Genomic DNA, 22,468 nt, shown 5'->3' with positions numbered 1-22,468 from the left:
CTAAAAGAAACCAGGACTCCTTGGAAGAATCTGCTGATTCCTGGGCCAGGGCAGGAAATGTACCAGACAAGCCTAAAACAGTTTTCTGTGCCCAAAAGCATGGTAATTACCAAAAACTACTGATATCATGTCAAGAAGGCATCGGCGCTGCCGTGAAGAGACTTACTATCTGCCAAGAATAATGACCACAACTGATTGAAACACATTGAATACATTTAAAACCGTGAATTCACAATGACAGTTTGAAAAATTTCAGCAGCTCAAAACAACAAAAAAAATGGGTCACTCATGGGCACTAACTACTGGCACTGAAAATGGACAATTAAGTGATTATTCTGCTTTTTCTCTATAAAGTGTATTTCAGGGTAACCAAATAGTACTAGTTGATAGGAAAAGTTCTTTACAGAAGAACTAATGAAATCTTCAAAGAATTAATGAAATAAATGAGTAAGAAATGATAGAATTTTAAAATCACCCTCTTTGTGTTGGTGTATACTCAGAAGATCTGAATCTCTGAACTGTCCAAGTGACAGCCAGGCCCTGGGCCTCAGCAGACTTGCAGTTCCTACCATCTGGTTTCTTGGACTTACCCTGACCAGCTGACAGGGAGGTGAAGATGGTCAGCCACCACACCAGGGAGCCAAGAGTGCCTACAGCAGCAAGCAGGAGAATTGCAGCCATCATCCATGTGGAATCTAAACTCCTTCTTGTAGAGGGTGACTGGACATAACCATCTCAGGGTCCACAGCATGGAGGAATAGAGTATGGATTAGAGTGGACTTGCTGGTGTTCTGCTGGGGAACTACAGTGATTAGTAAGGGAAGCAACTGTAGTAGTGATGTGGAGAGGGTGGTCATGGTGGCTGCTGATGGTAGGGAGAGGGAAGAAGAGATATGGTGTGGGGGCATTTTCAGGATTTGGAGTTGTCCTGAGTGGTGCTGCAGGGACGGATGCTGGACATTGTGTGTCCTGCCATGGCCCACTGGGTGGACTGGGGGAGAGTGTGGACTACAATGTGGACCACTGTCCATGTCCTGCAGCGGTTTGCCAGAATGTATTCGCCAGGTGCAGTGGATGTGCCACAATGATGGAAGAGGTTGTTGATGTGGGAGGGGTCGTATGGGTAAGGTGGGGGGTATATGGGGACCTCATATTTTTTTCATGTAACATTTAAAAGAAAATAAAGATTAAAAAATTTTAAAAAAGTAAGTAACGAAACAAGAAAAAAATATATAGGGGATTCCAGTGTACCCCAATCCCTTCCCCTCCCACACTTTCCCCCATTAACAACATCTTTCATTAGTATGGTACATTTATTACCATTGATGAACACATATTGAAGCATTGTACTAACCAAAGACTAGTTTACATTATAATTCACACTTTGCACTGCGTACTTTTACAGGTTTTAACAAAATGTATAATGGCCTGTACCTGTCATTGCAATGTCATGCAGGACAATTCCAATGTCCCCAAAGTGTCTCATGTTACTCCTGGTCTTCCCTTTTCCTCCCCTCAGAACCACCGCCTTTATGTAAATGATCATTAAACACACCGTTCCCTTTTTGTTTCCTCCCCCCCCAAAAAATAAAATCAAATCACCCTTTTGTAACCCCTAATGCAGTGGCTCAAACTTTGAGTGGGATCCTAATCAACTGGAGAGATTAAGGATCCCGGACCCTACCCCAGAACTTCTGGCTGACTAGGGCCCAGGAACGTGCATTTTAACAGGTCCAGGAAAGACGCTGAAAACCTCTTGCAGGTAAATCTCAGCGTCTGCTTCTGGGAACCCTGCCTGGAATGATGTCCTAGTAAATCTAACAATCATAAATGCATTCAGATTCCTCTTTTTTTTTTAAATATTTATTTACTTCTTTATTTCTCTCCCCTTCCCCCAGTTGTCTGTTCTCTGTGTCTATTTGCTGCGTCTTTGCTTTCTGTTGTTGTCTGCAGCACGGGAATCTGTGTTTCCTTTTGCTGTGTTATCTTGCTATGTCAGCTCTCCGTGTGTGCGGCACTGTTCCTGGGCAGGCTGCACTTTCTTTCGCGCTGGGCGGCTCTTCTTACGGGGTGCACTCCTTGCGCGTGGGACTCCCCTACACGGGGGACACCCCTGCATAGCACGACACTCCTTGTGCGCATCAGCACTGCGCATGGGCCAGCTCCACACGGGTCAAGGAGGCCCGGGGTTTGAACCGCAGACCTCCCATGTGGGAGACGGACGCCCTATCCACTGGGCCAAGTCCGCTTCCCCAGATTCTTCTTAAACGTAGTATATTTTCACCATTTCACAATGATGACAGATTAAACTACAAACCAAGTTACTGTGAAAGTGAACAGGCATGACGTGGTTAAACAAACATGAAGGAGCTAATTTTCAGAAGAAAATAATAACAGCTTCATCCCAATTGATTTATTGAGAATATATGTGGGAAGACGTTTTGTAAAGTGTAAGTATTAATATGGGCATTTGAGCAACATTTATATGTTAGACAATGAATTTAAAACAGCACAGGTACCCTAAAGTGTGCTAGGATGGGGCCCAGGAGTGGCCAGTGACAATACAAGGATTGATTGGTTTTCAAAAGGTAACTGTTTCTAGAGTAGTCCACTAGTTAATGAGCATGGAGTCGAATATATTTCATATTGGCAAACCTTGTAAAATATGTGTACCGTGGTTTCAAAAAGAACCCACATGTGCAGGGGAATTGACAAACCAGAGAAGAAAAAAAAAAACTTGGGTCAAGATACAAAGAAAGTAGACTACTGCCCAGAGAGAAGATATGGATAATTTCTAATGTGGATCAAAAGCAAAAAAGTGACAAATAATAAAAAGTTGTAATAAAACCTGTCCTGTTCAGTACAACAGCCATGGTCACATGTGGCTATTTTAATTTAAATTAAGCTGAAATGTGGCTATTTAATTTAAAATATAAATTCTATTCCACAGTTGCACTAGTCCACTTTTAGCGTTCAGTAGCCTCATGAGGCAAGCAGTTACATATTAGATGGTGCAGATAAAGAACAATTCCATCACCACAGTTCTGTCACCCAGCACTGATGTAGACATTTGCTAATATCCTCATAATAAAAAACCATATATTTGACAAACTGACTCTCAGAAGCGTAAATTAGATAAAGTAGCAGGTCTATTCTTTACTGTTTTTTTTTTTAAAGATTTATTTATTTATTTAATTCCCCCCCCCCCCAGTTGTCTGTTCTCTGTGTCTATTTGCTGGGTCTTGTTTCTTTGTCCGCTTCAGCGGCACTGGGAAGTGTGGGCGGCGCCATTCCTGGGCAGGCTGCACTTTCTTTCGTGCTGGGCGGCTCTCCTTACGGGGCGCACTCCTTGCGCGTGGGGCTCCCCTACGCGGGGGACACCCCTGAGTGGCACGGCACTCCTTGTGCGCATCAGCGCTGCACATGGGCCAGCTCCACACGGGTCAAGGAGGCCCGGGGTCCGAACCGCGGACCTCCCATGTGGTAGATGGACACCCTAACCACTGGGTCAAGTCCGTTTCCCTTCTTTACTCTTTCTGCTGAGTTCTGATCAAGAATATTGGTTAGAATACAGGAGGGAAGCAGATATGGCTCAAGTGTTGAGCTCCCATGTACCACATGGGAGATCCTGGGTTCAGATTTTGGTGCCTCCTGGAGAAGATGAGCAAGACAGTGAGCTGGCACAATGGGCAGGCATGGCGAACTGATGCAGCAAGATGACGCAACAAAGAGACACAAAGAGGAAAGACAATGAGACAAAAAAGCGGGGAGCTGTGGTAGCTCAAGCGATTGCCTCTCTCCCACATGGGAGGTCCCAGATTCAGTTCCTGGTGCTTCCTAAAGAGAAGACAAGCAGACAGCAAGCACAAACGAGGGAGGAGGGGGAAATAAATAATAAAATAAAAAGTTATTTAAAAAAAAGTACAGGAACCATGAGAAAAAGTATCAGAGTCATCTGATGATGTGAGGGGAGGACTGGGCATAATCTGCTCTATTCCCTAGAATTCTACAGCCAGAGGTTCTAAGGGAAAGTGACTGAAAAAGGAGGCAAGGTCCCAGGAGTGCAGATCTCACAATGCAATGGTCATTGAGTCTACTGAGAAAATAAATTTATATACATAAATTATATATAAATATGTATGTTTACATGTCATATACATTTAGAAAGGGCAGAATAGGCACATAACTGATTTAGTCATCCATTTAACAAATATTGGGGACCTATCTGTGCAAAACACATAAGATAAACTTAAGGATGGACTGAAGAGTTAGGAACAGCACCCAGAATGAATCAAAGTTTACAAAAATTCTAAGGAAAATAACAGAATTTTCAAATTAGCTCAGAGAAATGAGACGAAAAGAAAAACTGACCCAATATTTGGATACATTGTGTATTTAATGTTAATGTAGGAAAGAAAGCAGAACTGTCAACGTTTAGTTTATTTCTTGACTATATACAGGAGCATGATCTTCAAAATGGAAAGTTTAGAACAACCCTGGCTAGGAGGGAGTTGAATCGTGCGACAGGTGAGGAGATGGGCGAGCACCCACAGCTTTACAGGACTGAGTCAATGAGCAGGGGAGGGAGATGCTCCGCCTCTTTCTGCTGGCATGTGCTGCTCTCTGCCATCTCTGCACGTCTTTGTAAGGTGGCAACAGGACCCCAGGAGGTCACATCAGTGGCAACACACCCCCCATTCAAGGACCACAGAAAGGACTCAGATATGTTCATCATGGCAGACCAGCACGGGGCCAGTTTTCCTTTGGGGATGAGCTGACCCAGCAGCAGTGCTCATGCTCACACTCGAAGCTAGGGGTTCCTGAGAGGTAAGCCAGTCAGCTGGGGCAGGCCAATCTCTCACCTCCTAAATTCGTCCATTTATACGTTTATATATGTGGGGGATTTTTTTCTTTAAATCTCAGGTTACTAGTTTTTAACCTCCCTTTTATGAGTCAGCCTTGTCACCACTGAAATAATGCGGCAGCCTGGGCTTGAATCTCCTTATTGGGAAGTTATTTCTCTGAGCCACGGTCTTCTCATCAGTAAAATGTTGACTATGGTCCCTTGCCATAAGGTAGTGGTGTAAAGAATAAACAAAATAAAAAAAAATACTTTGACCCCAGTGTAAATTCTAAGTCATTGTAAGCATTCAGTAAGAGCTTCCCCCTTGGCACCAGGCAGAAGAGTCCAGCACTTCTAGGCGCCATGGATGGTGTCACCTGTGGCATTCCATCTGGAGACAGGCTAAGGGTCAGTGGAGCAGGCAGCACCAAGGAGGGGGGCTGGCGTCTGCTGCCTTTACTGAAACGCGTCTTGCTGAGGATTCCCTTTACTTACTGTACCAGAAAATTTACAAAGAGAGTTGCAAAATTCTTAATTACCAATAATTAATCCTTATTAATATTTGTGGAGACTTATATACAAAAAAGGAGTCAGGGACGGAAGGGAGAGTAAATATAGATTCCAGAAACGACAGAGCTGTGGAAAATTCTAGAAAGGATTATTCAACAAGCAATGTGAATGAATATTTTATAAAAGGAGAAAACTAGAAACCACTTGAGTTCATTAAACCATGAAAAAAAATCCACATTGCTTAAGAGATTTGTAGATAATTACTTTAGATTAATGCCAAAGACTTAAAGTATCTTAATGTCTTTGAAGAATTTACAAGAAATCTGAAGTATATAGCCTCAATGGCCAAGAGAGAAAGAAATGTGGGCCAGAGGAGAACACAGTTGGGAGAACTGATAGCTGGCCAGATCAATAGCTGCACCCAGACTGCTGAATAATGGATCTGCTTCCAGAGGGAAGAAAGTCTCAGGTGCCACCAATAGAAGGCCGTGTCCTTGGCTCTGTCCCTTCAACATTCTGGTAAGCAACTGAGATAAAACAGAAGAAATGCTTACCAGTTCTGATAAGACAAGAGAGGGTTAGCTGGAGCAGGATTTGGAAAACTTAGCAAGCTGGAAGAATCGTGTGTAATGTAATGGGAATAAATTCCGCGTCCTGAACCTAGACACAGGACTGGGGGGTGGCTGTGTGATCAGGACGTAGAGACACTTGTTGCCCCAAAGCTCACCAATTCCCAGCATTGTGATGTTCATGCTGAGAGAGTATTCTAAGGTGCACTGTCGAGTGTCCAGGAGGAAGGCAATGGTGCCTTCCAATTGAGGGCGGCATGAGAAACACACTAAAAGGCAAACATTTACCAGCTGCAGCATACTAAGGAAGGGTGTCCGAGGAAGGCTGCACAAGGGCCCAGGTCAATGAAAGACGGCGCCCTTTTCAAATAAGTGAAGGGCCAATCTGCGGAAGACTCATTTATACAGGAGTGGGGGCACATCTGGGGACTAAGCCCAACATAAGGGGCCCTGGCAGGCGAGCGGGACTGAAAAAATTCACAAACGTTCAAAGAATATCAAACACGTATTCCTTCCCCTCCCAGAATTTACAACCTTTAGCACTGATCTTATTTGCTCAAATTATTTGCGCTTTATACAGAAATTAAAATTAAAGTCCCCTTGGACCATCACTTCCACTCTAGCCGTGGAAGCAACTGCCAATGTCAGTCGGGCGGGCACCCTTCTAGGATGTTCTAGAAAACGCTTCGTGCTCGGATAACCCTCAGTCACGCGGGGACGCGCGGGCGGCCACCAGTTCTCTTCCTCCTAGGAGCGTCTCCAAGCGGGCGCGCCGGGGCGCAGCAAGAGGCGTCCCCGGCCAGAGCTGGAGAGATGGTTACGACGGCGCGCACGAGCCCACAGGCCGGAAGAAGGGCGGGCCGGACCTGGGCACTCGGAAGCTCGGGCAGACCCGCCTCCCGGCGCCCACCGGGCTAGGGCTGCGCTCCGATTGGCCGCGCCAGGCGCCGTGACCGCCGCTCGAGGACACGTATTTCCGTGCTCCAGGAAGTGACGTAGTCAGGCCTCGCCCCCGGCAGAGGCGGAAGCTGAGCGACTTAGCGTCTCCGTGTCTCCACCAGTGCCTCATCCCAGCCAAGCCTCGGCCCATGGCCGCCTACTCGTACCGCCCTGGCCCCGGGGCCGGCCCTGGCCCTGCAGCCGCGGCGCTGCCGGACCAGAGCTTCCTGTGGAATGTCTTCCAGAGGTGAGGGCCGCGTTGCCGGCCGCCTCTCGGGTCTCCGCGCGGCCCCACCCCACCACCGGCTTCGGTCTCTGGCCTCCTCCTCGGCCTCCCCCAGCCTCCCACCTCCGTCTTGGGCTTACCCCCCCCACACACTGGCCTCGGTTTCTGGTCTCCTGCCCGGCCTCCCCCAGCCTCCCACCTCTATCTGGGGCTTACCACCCCGCCTCCACCCCGGCACACACACACTGGCCTTGGTTTCCAGCCTCTTCTCCGGCCTCCCCTAGCCACCCGCTTCGTCTCGTGCCTGTACACACTCACACTCCTCGTTTTCCGGTCTCTACATCAGCCTCCCCCGCCACCGGCTAACCTCCCCTTCTCCCCCATTCCTCCCAGTGTTTGTCCCGGGAACCGCCTAGCGCACCGCTGTTGAGGAGCGGGCTACGATCCCGGCGGGTTTCTGGGAAAACATGTCTTAGAAAAATATCAACTCGCACAGTCTCCCCTGGTTCTGTTAAAATGCCAGAAGCAAGGAAGGAAGCAGGAAGACTCCTTGGTTGGAGTCAGGTGACGGTTACCATAGTGCCTTTTGTTTCGAGTGGGTGCGAGTGAGTGAGTGAGTGAGTGATTGAAAGAAACTTAGGTGACTCAAGTTCAGGATTGACTTATTTAAGAGTACTTTTCCTGGTTTGCCAAAAAGGAACTGGTGCAGATGTAAGGGTCTGAGTAAAAGAAAGGAAGGCAGGAAAGTAAAAGCTGGAGACAGGAAAGAAAATTCAGTGTCTTTGGGGAAAACCAGACTTGGAATTTGGCACGAAGTTCTTAGGATGCAGTGAAGGTGCTCCTCATTTCCTTATTCCCCAGTGGAATAGGTGAGAGTGACCTGGGAGCATTGTAGGGTTAATGGAGGAACTGAGCTTTTTACCATGTTTTGCATTACCTACACTTTTTATCACCAGGTTAACTGGTCTCCTTCCTTTCTAGGGTTGATAAAGACAGGAGTGGTGTGATATCAGACAACGAGCTTCAGCAAGCACTATCCAATGGTGAGTGGGACCTGGCCCTGGCTGCAAGGACTTTGAAATTGCAAGCCAGTCCACTCTCAGTAAATAACTTCCTCTCTCAAACTTTATTTTCTGAGTACAAAGGAGTCACTTAAGACCAAATTAAAACTGATGCGTTGTAGAAGTGTTTCTGATTTCTTTTTCCTAGCATTTTCCTGGTTGTTGTCATTGCTGTTCCACTTACTTACAGGTCTAGCTTGTCACCTGCATGAATAAGCTTAGGGAATTGCTTCTTGGGAAAGGTGAAGGTTGTAAGAGAGGGTAAGAAACTGACCTTTGTACAGAAGATGCCATTTAGGTATATTGAAGATTATTTAATTTCTTCGATAACTAAATCTTCGTGACTCCTTTGGAGAGTCAGGGTCACAGAGGGCACTGATGAAATTATCAGGAGACACTGACTAGATAATTGAAGAGTTTGAGGAAAGTCTCTGCAGTACTTAAATGGGAATGTGGTTGCTATAGGAACTGCAAAAACGAGGGCTAGGCTGTGATAGAAATGATTGAGGATATTGAAAGTGGAGGGATTACATGGAGGTGATCTTAGTAGTAGCAGGAAGAGGGGGAAGTAATAAGGGTTCAGGTAGAGGAGGCGACTGCTCAAGCAGTTGTTGGCAGTGCTGTGTGGTAGAGATTCTCCAGTGTGTGCTGGGTTCAGCAGTGATTATCCAAAGTAGTCCTGCTAGAGACGTTTTACTTCATGAAATGCCTGACTAGGATGTTGGCCTTTTTTAATCCCTCATGTGCACCTGTCTTTTCTGATTCCTATATTTGTAGCTAGCTTTTCCAGAAGTGTGCCATCTAAGCTAGAAAAGGGATAACACTTAAAGATGATGTAAAGCACTGAGGCTCCTTTTTGTTTGTGAGAAGCAGTTTGATGTGGTAGGAAGAAGCTAGGTTAGGAAGTCAGAGAAACTTAAGGATATGTGTGTGCCTCAGCCTGTGGGGTCGACTTAAAGGAGAACCTGCCCTGCCATACATGCCTCACCACTCAGCTCCAGCTAGGTGTTCAGTGGGTACTTTGTTGCTTGACCATTGGTGTCAGGCTGAGCATTTACTTTAAAGAATGGAAAGATGCCACTGACATTGTTTACAGAATTAAATAGTAGTTAACATGTGGGCCTTAGATGGGGGTGTATATTTCACATGAAATTGTACAAATTGCTTTCTGAAAATTAAGAAATTCCATTACTTCTGCCCAGAGGAATTCTCTTCTCTGATTACTAACCTTTTTTTTTTTTTTTTTTTTTTTAAGATTTATTTATTTTCCCCGCCCCGGTTGTTTGTTCTCTGTGTCTATTTGCTGCTGTCTATTTGCTGTGTTTTTCTTCTTTGTTTTTCTTCTTTGTCCACTAACAAGCTTCTGTTGTTGTCAGCAGCACAGGAATCTGTGTTTCTTTTTTTTGTTTTTGTTGTGTCATCTTGTGTCAGCTCTCCCTGTGGGCGGCGCCATTCTTGGGCAGGCTGAACTTCCACGCAGGGCGGCTCTCCTTACAGGGTGCACTCCTTGCACATGGGGCTCCCCTATGCGGGGGACACCCCTGCGTGTCACGGCACTCCTTGCGCGCATCAGCACTGCACATGGGCCAGCTCCACATGGGTCAAGGATGCCCGGGGTTTGAACCGCGGACCTCCCACGTGGTAGGCGGACACCCTAACGACTGGGCCAAGTCCGCTTCCCGTTACTAACCTCTTTTTAATTTTTGTCTTTGATGTTTGAGCTGTACTCGGGGGAGGCAAAACTGTGTTACTAGAAAGGTGTCAGGAGAACCTGGAATCCAGCAGGCTGCAGTTTTAGCACATCCTGACTTGAAGCTTTCTAAATTTTGACTGAAAAAGAGCATTTCTTCATATCATGTGGTAAATATGGCCAAATGATCAGGCTAAAGTGTTGGCTCACTGCAGTGGCTAGTGCTGTATGGAGTGCCCCTTCTCAAGTATGTTTCTGAAGGCATTCATTTGGAGTTGGTTTCCAGTGAGTAATGAAAGACCTGTGATCTGTTTGAATAGTCTCCTTTTTCTCTTTTTTTATTTTTATTTTTCACTTTTTGAGAATACTGGCCAAGTTTAGGCATTGTGTGAAACTTCCTAAAGTACGGGGAGGTGGAGTCAAATACTCGATGTCATTATCATGGCATTTGTCTACCCTAGAGGGCCAAGTGCCGGATTCAAATCCTGACTCTACTGTTCCAGCATTGTGACCTTGGACACGGATATGACCTTTCTGGATCTCAGTGACCTCATAGTTACTGGGAGGATAAGTCAAAGAAATTCCAGGGAAGTGCTTAGTACAACACTTGGCAGTACAATACAGCAGGTGCTCAGTAGTTGTTAGCCTGCTAGTGGTAATATTGTTATTATGACTGTTACAGGCTAACCAGCCATCTTTTACGGTTCTCCATTTGATGATGATGATTATTGCCATTAATTGAGATCTAGACAGCGGTTTTTAAGACAATTACCCAAAGGATCTTTCAGTCACCATTCCTAAAATATGGAAATCAATACCTGCTTTAATGCAAGCTTATAAATACATACTGGGACTATCTTACAGTGACCTCTGTAAATCACTTTCTTGAACACACTTTGTGATTCCCTCAGCTCCTGTTGGGGCATTTAAGAAACAGTGTACCATGCCGTGGTCACTTTTGACTCTGAGAGGCAGAATTACACCTCACTTTCTGTGGGGTAGCCCCAAGAGGAAGCCTCTACTCTCTTTGGGAGTAGTAGTGTTCCTTGTGTTCTGAGCAAATGTGATGGGTGTTTTATTTTGTTTTTATCTTCCAAACCTTGAGTCTTTAACTGATTATATCTTATTCTTCAAATTAGCTACTAGAAAATTTAAGGTAAAAATTTATAAGTCACCTGCAGCAACTGTTTAGAATTTTGAGGTAAATCTTCTGAACTAGTCTTGGACTCCTTGCTTTCTTATCCTCTGATCCTTTTACCTTTCTTTTCCCAACAAACATAATTAACATTTACCTTATTTTGCTATTCCATGAATATCTTGATAGATTTCTTTTCATTCTTCCTGGAATAAGGCAGATCATTAATAAGTACACATTTCTAGTACTTTAGCCAGTCCACAGATAGGTGATGGTATGAACAAAGGCTTTGCTTGCCCTAGTTGTCATAGCTCTCAAGTTGTAGAACCAAGGTTCAAATCCACATGTGTTTTCCTTACACCACAGGGCCTCCTAATTTATTACATCTGTTTTCTTCCTCACATTTAGATATTCACTCTGAGGCCCCAGTTTTTTCCTCCCTTGTCCTTTCCTGACTGCTGATGGTGAAAGCCTCAGCAGTGGAGTCCCCGTGTTCCTCAAGCATGCCAGGTAGGTTCCCACGCTTTGCCTTTGCCTTCAGAAGGTTGGGGCTCCTTTGTCCTAGAATGCTTTCCTCTCATCCCTGCCCTTCAAGATGCATTGCTTATACCTTGCCTCCTAGGTGGTCAGAGCGGTTTTGTTTTTGAACCACCTCACCGTTTTATCTTTTTCTCTGATGTTCACCTTTCTCTTGGTTGTGTTGTAGTCATTGATAATTGGAGCAATTTTAACTTTTCTGATCTCTCATATTTGGGCTTCTGCTGTTAGACCTAGTTTATTAGGCTATTTTAGGAAATTATTTTAATCACCTTATTACTGGTGGGGAAACTGGAGTTATGAAACAGCACGGTCTCTCACTTTTTAAATCTGTGCCTCTGAGTGCCTCTGTGTTAAAGTCTAGTTGAAAGCATCCTGAGGTAGTGCTTGCTGGTCATTTTCACTGGGTTCTTTAAAAAGACTTGTTACCGGAGGAGACTTCTGAAAACAACTGCTTTGCAGTCAGGTCTGCAGTTATTAGGTATGAAGAGGGCCAGAGAAAACTGTTCTGTTTCTTTTTCCTTTTTTTTTTCTTTCTCTTTTTAAATTTAATTTTTTTTATTGTGGTAATTAATATATCTTGTTTCTCTTTGAAATCACACCATCACAAACAGTCTTGAGTTTGGTTCCTTTTTTGTATGTTTTGATTTTCACATATTTCTTGTAATTATGAGGAATTAATTTTCAAGTTTCTCTTTTTGTACATTTTCAGTAAGTTTGCCTTAACATATTGATGTACTTTGAGGAGTCTTTTTCTTCCATTTTACTTTATAAAAAATCAATTCAAATTTTTTTTCAAAGGTATTTTTATGGAGTTCCAACTCTCTTTGGGATCCCGTATTAAAAAGAAATGAGAGGAATTAGATCATATGAGCAGAATAATTCCCTTTCGAACATTTACCCAATTAAATTGCTCATCTCTTCTTAGTTTCCTTGGCTGCTCAAACAAATCCCTTCCAGTGGGTTGGCTTACACAGTGGGCATTGATTGGCTCACAGTTTTGAGGCTTAGAGAAGCCTGATCAAGGCATCGTTAAGGAGATGCCGTCTTCCTGAAGCCTGGCGCTCTGGGGCTGGCGCTGGTGGTCCTGGGGCCTGGGCTCTGACCTGTGGCAGTGCACCTGGGGGCCTCTCCCGGCCTCTCCCTTCTCTTCCTGGCTCTATTGAAGTTCTACTTCCTGCTTCCAATGCCTTTCTCTTTCTCTGAATGTCCTTCTGTTTTATAAAGGACCTAGTAATAAGATGAAGACCCATCCTGATTGGATTGGGCCTCACCTTGACTGAAGTCACCTCATCAAAAGGTTCCACTTACAGTGTGTTCCCACGCACAGGAGTGGATGAAGTGTAAGAGCATGGTTTTCTGGGGTGCACAGCTCCAAACCACCACCTCCCTCAGGGCACAAGCCCTCTTGAGGAGAATGATGCTGTGTGTTGCCCCTGGTGATGGAGCTGAGGGGGTCTGAGTTTGAGATTTCCCCTGCAGCTTCCCTCTGCCTGTGTGGAAGGGGTTAGCTCTGCTGCTTGGATTGCTCCAACTTCGCACATTCCCCTGTAGGGCATACGACTGGCCCTCTGCCGGCTTCTTCGGGAACTGCTCTCTCAGATGCTTTGATTAGCGTACTTTGCATGCCTGAGGCCTTGGGCCAGTCTGTACTAGTTTGCCTAGATAGTTTATGTTAAAATTCTGCTTTGGGGCAAACACCCGCTTTCCCTGGGGGTCTAGAGCTTTGGCAACCACCTCTGGGACTCCAGGCTCAGGAGAACTTCCCTGATGGGAACAGATGTAGCTCAAGTGGTTGAGCATCTGCTTCTCATGTACAAGGTTGCTGGTTCAATCCCCATTACCTCCTAAAAACAAACTCTTGTCGGGAGAGGGCGTAGCTCTGGTTGAGCACCTGTTTCCCATGTGTGAGGTCCTGGTTCAATCCCTGGTGCCTCCTGGGGAAAAAAAAAATTCCTTGACTGGCCAAACTGTTCATGATGTCTTGGCATTGCTGTGTGAGTCCATCGGGGAAGGACTCTCTCTCTTCTGGGCTTCACCCATTTGCCTTTTCCTTTCACTGTGGTAAACTGTCTGAGCATAACAATTCTGGGTCCTTTGAGTTCTAGGGTGCTCTCAGGGAACCCCAGTACTGCCTGTCATGATCATCTCAAAAACTCGCTTAACCAGCGTTTCAGAGGGAAAACAAGAATGGTTGGGATTTGGTGGACCTGGCTTTACTACGTTTACTTCATGACCTTGGGGAAATCACAGCACCTTGGCCTGTTTGTTCAGATGTGGCAGTGGCAGGCTGATTGGCAGCTTTGAGCCCTTTCTGCGTTCCAGACTCCTCTTACCAAGTCCTGCTCCTTCCCACGTCTCTGCCTGGGCTCCCTTGCCTGTCCTGCCTGTGTTCAGAAGCAGAGGTCTGCACTGACTGGGCCACAGGAGACTCGCCATGTACAGCATTTTAGAACGTCTTGAATTAGTTTCCAACATTTAAAAATTGAGCCCTCCCATAAAAATTGGATTTCTAGTTTCTCTGTAGTATTTGGAAGCCCTAACGATACTGAGTGCCATTCTCCCGTGGTGGAATTGAGCAGGGGCAATTTATTCCAGGAGGAAAGTATCACCCTCCTTGCCCTTAGCTCTGCACCATTTGTGGCTTCCCACCCCTGACCTGTTTTCCCACCCATCACCCACCTGGCCCCAGTAGCCTTTGTTGCCTGTCAGCAATGGGGGAGTTCAGAACGTGATTTTCCAGATGCAGTTGAGTAAGCATTCGTCCTCATCGTGGTTTCCAGAAGTACTCTGTGAAAGTTGCCGAAAGTGGAAAGCAGAGACGAGCATAAAGAAACCAGCACCCTCCTCATCACCGTATGCTTTGTGTTCACGGTTTTTCTTTTTTTTCCTTACATATGTTTCAAATAGGTGAAGGCTGTTTATACAAGTTTACAAAATGCTTTTTCTTTTTCTTGTAAATTCATGAACAGCTTTAATAGGTAGGTAGTGCCAGCCTACTGTTTACATTTGTGAATTCTTTTAACCATGCCACCATTATTGTTGGACTCCAGGCTGAAATTTTACCATTTTGTGGAGAATATCCCAAAATTTGTATCTGTTTAGAAGCTATGGTTCGGCAGTTGTGAGAACCACTTTAGGAAACTGTTAGTATTACAAATTGCAATTGGTGATTAATTCTTGTTCGCTTTCCATAAAAGAGGAATTAAAAGCAGAGTTGAGGGAAGTGGACTTGGCCCAGTGGATAGGGCATCTGCCTACCACATGGGAGGTCCGCGGTTCAAATCCTGGGCCTCTTTGACCCGTGCAGAGCTGGCCCATGCGCAGTGCTGACGCGTGCAAGGAGTGCCGTGCCACGAGGTGTTGTTCCCTGCGTAGGGGACCTCCATGCGCAAGGAGTGTGCCCCGTAAGGAGAGCCACCCAGCACGAAAGAAAGTGCAGCCTGACCAAGAGTGGCACCACACACACAGAGAGCTGACACAACAAGATGATGCAACAAAAAGAAACATAGATTCCTGGTGCCGCTGATAAGGATAGAAGTGGTCACAGAAGAACACACAGCGAATGGACACAGAGCAGACAACTAGGAGGGGAAGGGGAGATAAATAAATAAAAAAAATAAATCTTTGGGGGAAAAAAAGCAGAGTTGAGGTAATATTTGTAAGTTCAGTTTCTAGGTTGAGGAAGGAAAATGTGTAGAAGATGCGGCGGACTTGGCGCAGTGGTTAGGGCATCTTGTCTACCACATGGGAGGTCTGCGGTTCAAACCCCGGGCCTCCTTGACCCATGTGGAGCTGGCCCATGTGCAGTGCTGATCTTTGCAAGGAGTGCCCTGCCACACAGCGGTGTCCCCCGCGTAGGGGAGCCCCACGCGCAAGGAGTGCGCCCCATAAGAGCTGACCAGCGCGAAAGAAAGTGCAGCCTGCCCAGGAATGGTGCCACACACGGAGAGCTGACACAACAAGATGATGCAACAAAAAGAAACTCCTGTGCTGCTGACAACAACAGAAGCGGACAAAGAAAACACAGCAAATAGACACAGAGAACAGACAACCGGGGTGGGGGGAAAAGGGGAGAGAAATAAATAAACAAATCAATCAATCAATCTTAAGAAAGAAAAGAAAATGTGTAGAATATATTCCTGCCTTGCATAGCTCCCTTGTCTGTGTGCTTGTTTTTGTTTTTTTTGTTTTGTTTTGTTTTGTTTTGCTTTTGCTTGTTGCTTTCTCAGTTTTTTTGCTCATTGTTTTTTCTTTAGGAGGCACCAGAAACTGAACCTGGGACCTCCTGTGTGAGAGGCGGGCACTCAGCTGCTTGAGCCACACCTGCTCCCTGCTCATTTTTCGGTTTTGCTGGGGTTTTTTTTGCTTTGTTTTTGCTTGTTGTCTTGCTCATTGTCTGCTTGTTGTTCTTGCTTGTTGTTTTTGCTCCATGTCTTCTTGTTGCTTGTTTAGGAGGCACTGGGAACCAAACCCGGGACCTCCCATGTGGGAGGTGGGCAATCAACTGCTTAAGCCACATCTGCTCCCCTGTGCGATGTATTTTTAAGAATTGGAATAGCTTTATTCTGATTATAAAAATAACAGATGGTTCTTGTGACGTTTTCCGAAAAGATAAAAAACTCTTAAAAGAGAAGGAAAAAGATCAGCCTTATTAATCATTTGTTGTGTTTTTTTCTGGTCTTCCTATCTCTCACATATGCAGCCACACATCAGATACAAGACATGTATCTTGCTTTTTCATTTAATATACTGATTTTATTAGATCTTTGACTATATACTTTGTCACTTTGCTTTCATAGTCGAGTGTTTTGCTATTAGACACTTAGATTGTTTCTGGTTTTCATTAATGAATACTGCAGCGTTTACTCCCATAGTTTCATAAAACAGATTGCTAGATATGGAATCAAAGGATGTTAAGCATTGTTAGTGCTAGTGTTTGTGGAAGGCTCTGGATTCTGTAGCATAAAAGAATTTAAGGACATGCCATAGGGTAAGCAAGGGAGTGAAGTGTTGATTAAGAAACAAAACAAGAGTACACAGTCCTAGACGTGGATAAGGGCATGCTGTGAGTGAGGCGAACACCTGGGGCCCCAGGTTAGACCTTGGTAAGACGTTTGCTCCTCCCCCTTCCTAATGTTGGGGAGGGGCCCCAGCTGTTTGCTGTTGAGATTGGTTGCCCCCCCTGTTAGCTCTCAGGACGCCAGTGTGAGCCTTTCGTTGGAAGGTATCTGGGGCTACCCCTGACCCAGGGAAGAGTTCCAAATGGCATCTCATGGCCAGGGTGTCAGGAGGTCTCTGGGCATGTCGGCTGCCGGGTCTTCAGCTGTGACCCAGCTCGTCCCTTTCCCTGTGCTGACCTGCCTCACCATGATAAACACTGCAGGTCATTTTTTACAAGGTTCATCTTTCGCTTCTGGCATAGCTGGTAAAATGTGGGACTTGGGTATACAGATAAAAGACCTGGCAGGTCTGTTTATTAAATACTAGTTTGTTAGTCCCAAACCAGGCAGGCCTTCTTACCTGGGCCTTTTTTTTTCCCTTTACTTTTTTATTTTTTTAGGCCTTATTTTCACATGCTCTTCCTTTTGGCAGAAAGGTGCAGAAAGAAAGGCCTGCAGTCCCAGAGTCTGATGGCGTAATGTGGAACACGCTCTCCAGAGAGGATGTAGTTCAAGGTTTACTTTTTTTCCTCAAAAAGTTACAGTTTCAGTTGTACATATTCAAGTGATTGTAAAGTCTTTACCCAACTCACTAAAATTTTTATCAACCAAAATTTAAGCCTCTGGTTAATAGGACGTTATTATTATAAGGCAGAAAACTTTGGCGAGGAAAAGGACATGACATTAATGCATGAAGGAGGCTAGGTGGGCTTCCCCCACCCCTTTGCAAAGGGAGGTCTATAAAATTCCTAAAGTCTGTTGTGTCCCGAAAGCACTCAGATGGTAGTTAACCTGTCTCTGTGGAATTACATGCAGGTTTTTAGTTCAGGTGGTCTTCATTCACTTAGATTGTTGCTTTCTGTGGTTTTAGCATTGTCTCCAAAATATGTTTGGAAAAAATTGTGTGTTCCAGTTTATATGAAGGATAACATCTACATTTCTGTTTTCTGTGGTTCTCTGAGATGAAATTGAGGCAAGATGCATAGGTACTGTGACCCTAGTTGTCTAACTAGAAGCCACAAGGTCTTTATCCTCTTTTGTCTGAGTTACTGGTATATTAAGGGTATGTTTAATCCTTAAGATAATAAAAACATTCAGTACCTGCAGAGGACAGTGTACTGGCTTCATTGTGGGTTATATAAGCATTTGATGTTCGGTTTGGGAACGAGGCCACAAGGTTGGCGCCCAGAAAATAGTTTAATGTTGGCTGTTATCATTATCACTAGGTTTCCATGGAGCTGTCAGGCCCTAATTTGGGTAGCAAGAATGACATGTGGAGCTGCCAGGAGCATGTCTGTCTTTCTGTTCCTCAGCACCCGTTGGAGGAAATGTGTGGGTCTGTGTGCGGAGATGGGACTCTTGTGCTAGAGGAGGGGCCAGCTTCTTCCTGCCTTCAGCCCATCCCAGCCTGGACGAACCACTGTGCTTTCCTGGACCTGGCACCTTCTCTGCAGTGCTCTAAATGCTCCAGTGCTGCCTCCCAGTTCCCTCCCAGGCCAACCCCTCTGGAGAAGGTACCATCTGCCAAATTCCACATGTGCCTCTTTGTCCTCTCCAAGAAAAATGGTAACTTGGACCCATTTCCAGGGGCCCATTGACCTTTGATCTGTATAGGGATACTTCAGTTAAGAAGGGCCTCTGGGGAAGTGGATGTGGCTCCAGTGATTGGGCTTCTGCCTACCAGGGATGGAACCTGGGTTCTCCTGGTGAAATGCATGCCCATGTGGGGAGCGGAGTGCCTATGTGAGTGCCTGCACGGCAAGCCAGTGCCTGTGCAAGTGAGTCACACAGTAGGAAGATGATGCAACAAAAAGAGGCAAAGGGGAGAGTCAAGTCGAGGTGCAACAGAAACCAGGAACCAAGGTGGCACAATTTACAGGGAGCCTCTCCCCACATCAGAGGTCCCCAGGATCAAATCCCCGTGAGTCTTAGAGGAGAAAAATGAGAAAAGAAGACAAAAAGAAAAGTAGGTACAGAAGATCACACAGCAAATGGACAGACAGCAAAAATACCAAGCTGGGTGGGGGTAGGGGGGGTAGAGGGGAAAAAAAGAAGGGCCTCTGTTTGCAGTATTGTTTAACTCTTTCACCTGTTGTTCTTATTAATAATTATTGAGACTGTGTAAAAATTCAGTTCGTCAGGTTATTTGCTAAGATGGCCTAGTGATTTTTTTTTTTTTAAGATTTATTTTTTATTTATCCCCCTCTCCTTGTTTGTTCTTGCTCTCTGCTGTCTGTGTCTGTTCATTGTTTCCTTTTTAGGGGGCACCAGGAACCAAATCTGGGTTCTCCCATGTGGGAGGGAGGCACCCAATCACTTGAGTCACCTCCACTCCTCTCGTGATGTCTTTTTTTTTTTTTTTAAGATTTATTTTTTATTTATTTCTCTCCCCTTCCCCCCCTTTTGTCTGCTCTCTGTGTCCATTCATTGTGTGTTCTACTGTGTCTGCTTGCATTCTTGTCATCAACTCTGGGAAACTTTGTCGCCTCTTTTGTTGTGTCATCTTGTTGTGTCATCTTGCTGCGTCAGCTCTTTGTGTGTGTGGAGCCACTGGTGGGCTGCACTTTTTACACGCGGGACGGCTCTCCTTGCGGGGCGCACTTCTTACGCATGGGACCCTTGCATGGGTGCTTGGCACGGGACTCCTTATGCACTGCAGCACTGCACATGGGCCAACTCACCACACGGGTCAGGAGGCCCCGGGTATCAAACCCTGAAGCCTCCATATGGTAGACGGACGCTCTGTCAGTTGAGCCACAACTGCTTCCCCTAGTGATGTCTTTAAATATGAGCGTTGGGACAGATGGACAGTCATCTCCACCTTAAAAGATTTAGAACATTGTCACTGAAATTGTTCCATTCTGCACAATTGCCTCAATTTAGCAAATGATGGTTCTCTATATACACCAATTGGTCTTTTAGCCTGTATCAGAGGTGGAGGAAAGACAAAGAAAAAAAAGACTTGTTTCAGAAAAATCAAAAGGAAGTGGCAGCCACTGTAGAAGAAAGAAATATTGCACATCAGAGACTTATTGTCCTGAAATAGCAGAGTTAGAGTAAAACAAAAGAAAAAACAGATGGGTCTGGCTCCTAGGGCCTGTTTCTAATGGTGGTGTAACAGCTAAGAGCAGGCTTAGAAGACCAGATAGAATTAGTTGAAAAAGTGGTACTCTCCTGTGTTGAGGATTTTTTTCTTTGTCTTGTGGGTTCTAATACTTATTTTTCCTAATGCCTTTATGTACATGCTCCTGCCCATACTTCCTCTAAATGTCTGTAAGGCCTGCACAGAGATAATATCTATCTGTGAGCTGTAATATCCTCAGTTGAACACAAGCTTGTTGCGTGCTGATGTGTGCCAGGCTCTGTGCTAGGCTCAGGACGGTTGTGCCCCCTGCCTTCCCAGAGCGGATAGGCTGGTAGGAAAAGTGGGCCTCAGTCCTGGAAGGTGGATGAGGCGCTCTGAAGAGGAAGAGTGCAGGTGCTTCAGCAGAGCACATGGAATAGGGGCAGGGGGTTCCAGGACAGCACTCCTGTGGAAATTTCCCTCAGACTTAAGGGGTGCTTTTGGAAGGGACACACTTGAGATTGAGAAAAAATTCACGTGTGGGTGGGTATGGCACTTGGGAGGGACTGCAGGAAGTGCCAGTGCCCAGAGGGAAGGCATGGTGGAGGGTGGCTCACTACCCAGGTTCCAATAGGAGCTGCTTCACCCTAAATATAGCCATAAAAATATTACCTTCTTTGACATCAGGGGACTATGTTTGCCACCCAGAACTGATTGGTGCTGAAAGTAGTTTTATACGTTGAAGAAAAATAGCACATTTTTGTACATACGGAGGATGGGGAGAAGACACTGCTTCATTCCATACTTACTAAACAAACTTTTTTTGAATAGACAGTTTTTTAGAGCAATTTTAGGGTTACCGAAAAATTGAGCAGAAAGTAGAGATCCCATATGACTGACAGGGAGCTGTACAGAACATATGTCTGCGGCGGCTTGCTCGGTCGGTAGAGGTGGGGTCTGGCTGCGGACGAGGGGTCGGTCCAGCTCTGGACGAGGGGTCGGTCCCGCTTGGGACGAGGGGTCGGTCCCACCTGGGACGAGGGGTCGGTCCGGCAGCAGACGAGGGATCGGTCTCACAAGGGGTTGCGCGGTTCGGCTGACGGGGTCGCCCGGCGAAGCCGGCGACGAAGGGGTCGCCCGGAGAAGCAGGCGACGAACTGGGGACAAGGGAGGCCAGGCCCTTGTCGGGGGCTCTCAGGACTGGAGGGCGCACGGCAGAAGAACTACCGCGGAGACCAGGTAAACACGCAAGTCCACTTTACTGAGGGAGAGGCAACAGTTTTATAGGGGCTGGGGAAGGCTGATTGGTCGAAGCCACGCCCTGTTCTGATTGGTTGCCGGCAAAAGGTCAGTGGGCGGTACTGGACGGGGGAGGGGTGGTGGTTAGGGATTGGCTGTCGCTGTTGCTGGGGGAAGGGGCAGGGTTTAGGGATTGGTGGCTGCTGTTGCTGGGGTGGAGGGCAGACTTGAGTTTCCCGCCCACGCCTGGCTGTTGCTGCTGTCGGGGGAAGGGAAAAGGGCGGGCTGGATTTTTCCGCCCACACCTGGCTGTTGCTGCTGTCGGGGGAGGGGAAAAGGGCCGACTGGAATTTTCTGCCCTGCGCCTGCGCAGGGAGAAAGAAGGCATCGTGTGGCGCAATCCGGGAGGAGGGGCGGCCGCGGAAGCATGGCTGCCGAGAAGGGGAGACCCGAGGGCACTCTGCGCCCATGCCGAGCTTCCTTCAGGGGTGGCGGTGAGTTCGACCAGCCACCCTATTATGGGGGCAGCGGCTTGGCCTACCGCGGCCGCTCCCCCGCCAGGCCAGCAAACCACGCTTCAGCCCGAGGGGTGACCGCATTTCCCCCTTCTTTTCAAATAAGGACCAGGATGGCAGCAGCAACAAGTAGCTGAGGCCCAAGAGGCAGTAAGCAATGAGGGAAGCGGGGCTGAAGAGGGAGGCGAGTATGCCGGGGATAAATGTACAATTTGGGGGGCAGTATCTTGCCGTTGCAAGCAAGGGTGGCCAATGTCCAATTCTTGTTGATCTCGGTGGCTATAAGGTCCATCTGCTTGTTAAAAGTCCAGGATGACAGCGCGTTACAGGTAGTTGATCTCTTCTTGGCGGCGAAGAGCGGTAGAGGCAGACTGTGTGATGGTCTGGAGGATCGCAGCGGTGAGGACAAGTCGCGTCAGGGCACCAGCGATGGTGGTGGCGGCAGCGTCGGGAGTGGTGGAGACGTAGGCGAGGACAATAAGAAGGCCAAAGTCTTGAGAGCACGGCGATGGGAGCCGAGGTGCGCGGTGAGACGAGGGGTCGGAGCCGATGGGACTCCGACGGTCGCGGGCCAAGAGAAGGCCCCGACGAGGGGAGGGCGGGGCGACGAGCAGTGGAGCAAGGCAAAGGGGAGCAAGCACGGAGGGGAGGAGGCAGAGGTGAAGGCAGGGGTGGAGGTGCTCAGGCACATGCTCCTGAGAGTTTTATTGGCGCCTCTTAATCATAGCGGGTCGGTATAAGCCCCCGACATGGAAGGAGAAAGCCATCCAGCGATTCTCCCAGACCGCCGTGGATCATATGAGGTAGCCAAGGCTCAGGTAGCAGCAATGTTGCACGAGAGAAGTCCCACGGTGAGAAGAGAGGAGGGGGGGTGCCGCCAGGTTATGGAGTGAGGCTGTGGTGGAGTTGCCTTGCCCCACGTTGTGCTGTAGTGGGATTGCCTTGCCCCACGTTGGGCGCCAACTGCGGCGGCTTGCT

General features: G+C 46.8%; 1 protein-coding gene across 5 annotated transcripts in view; it reads left to right on the top strand.

Annotated features, from left to right (window-relative positions):
• The first annotated feature begins 6,920 nt into the window (after positions 1–6,920).
• Positions 6,921–22,468, top strand: part of PDCD6 (programmed cell death 6) — a 43,205-nt gene continuing 27,657 nt past the window's right edge. For 2 of the 5 annotated variants that reach the window (XM_004478506.5, XM_004478509.4), the window contains exons 1-2: positions 6,921–7,108; positions 8,069–8,130. In XM_004478506.5, coding sequence (XP_004478563.1) covers positions 7,011–7,108; positions 8,069–8,130 — 160 coding nt within the window. In that variant the 5' untranslated portion in view covers positions 6,921–7,010. The remainder of the gene's footprint in view (positions 7,109–8,068; positions 8,131–22,468) is intronic. The other 3 variants (XM_004478507.5, XM_058306715.2, XM_023584659.3) reach the window with 2 other exon arrangements.

Source organism: Dasypus novemcinctus, chromosome 2 (genome assembly GCF_030445035.2).
Source record: "Dasypus novemcinctus isolate mDasNov1 chromosome 2, mDasNov1.1.hap2, whole genome shotgun sequence".
NCBI lineage: Eukaryota > Metazoa > Chordata > Mammalia > Cingulata > Dasypodidae > Dasypus > Dasypus novemcinctus.
The sequence above is the reverse complement of the archived record's forward strand: the minus strand, read 5'-3'. Positions and strand labels throughout refer to the sequence as shown.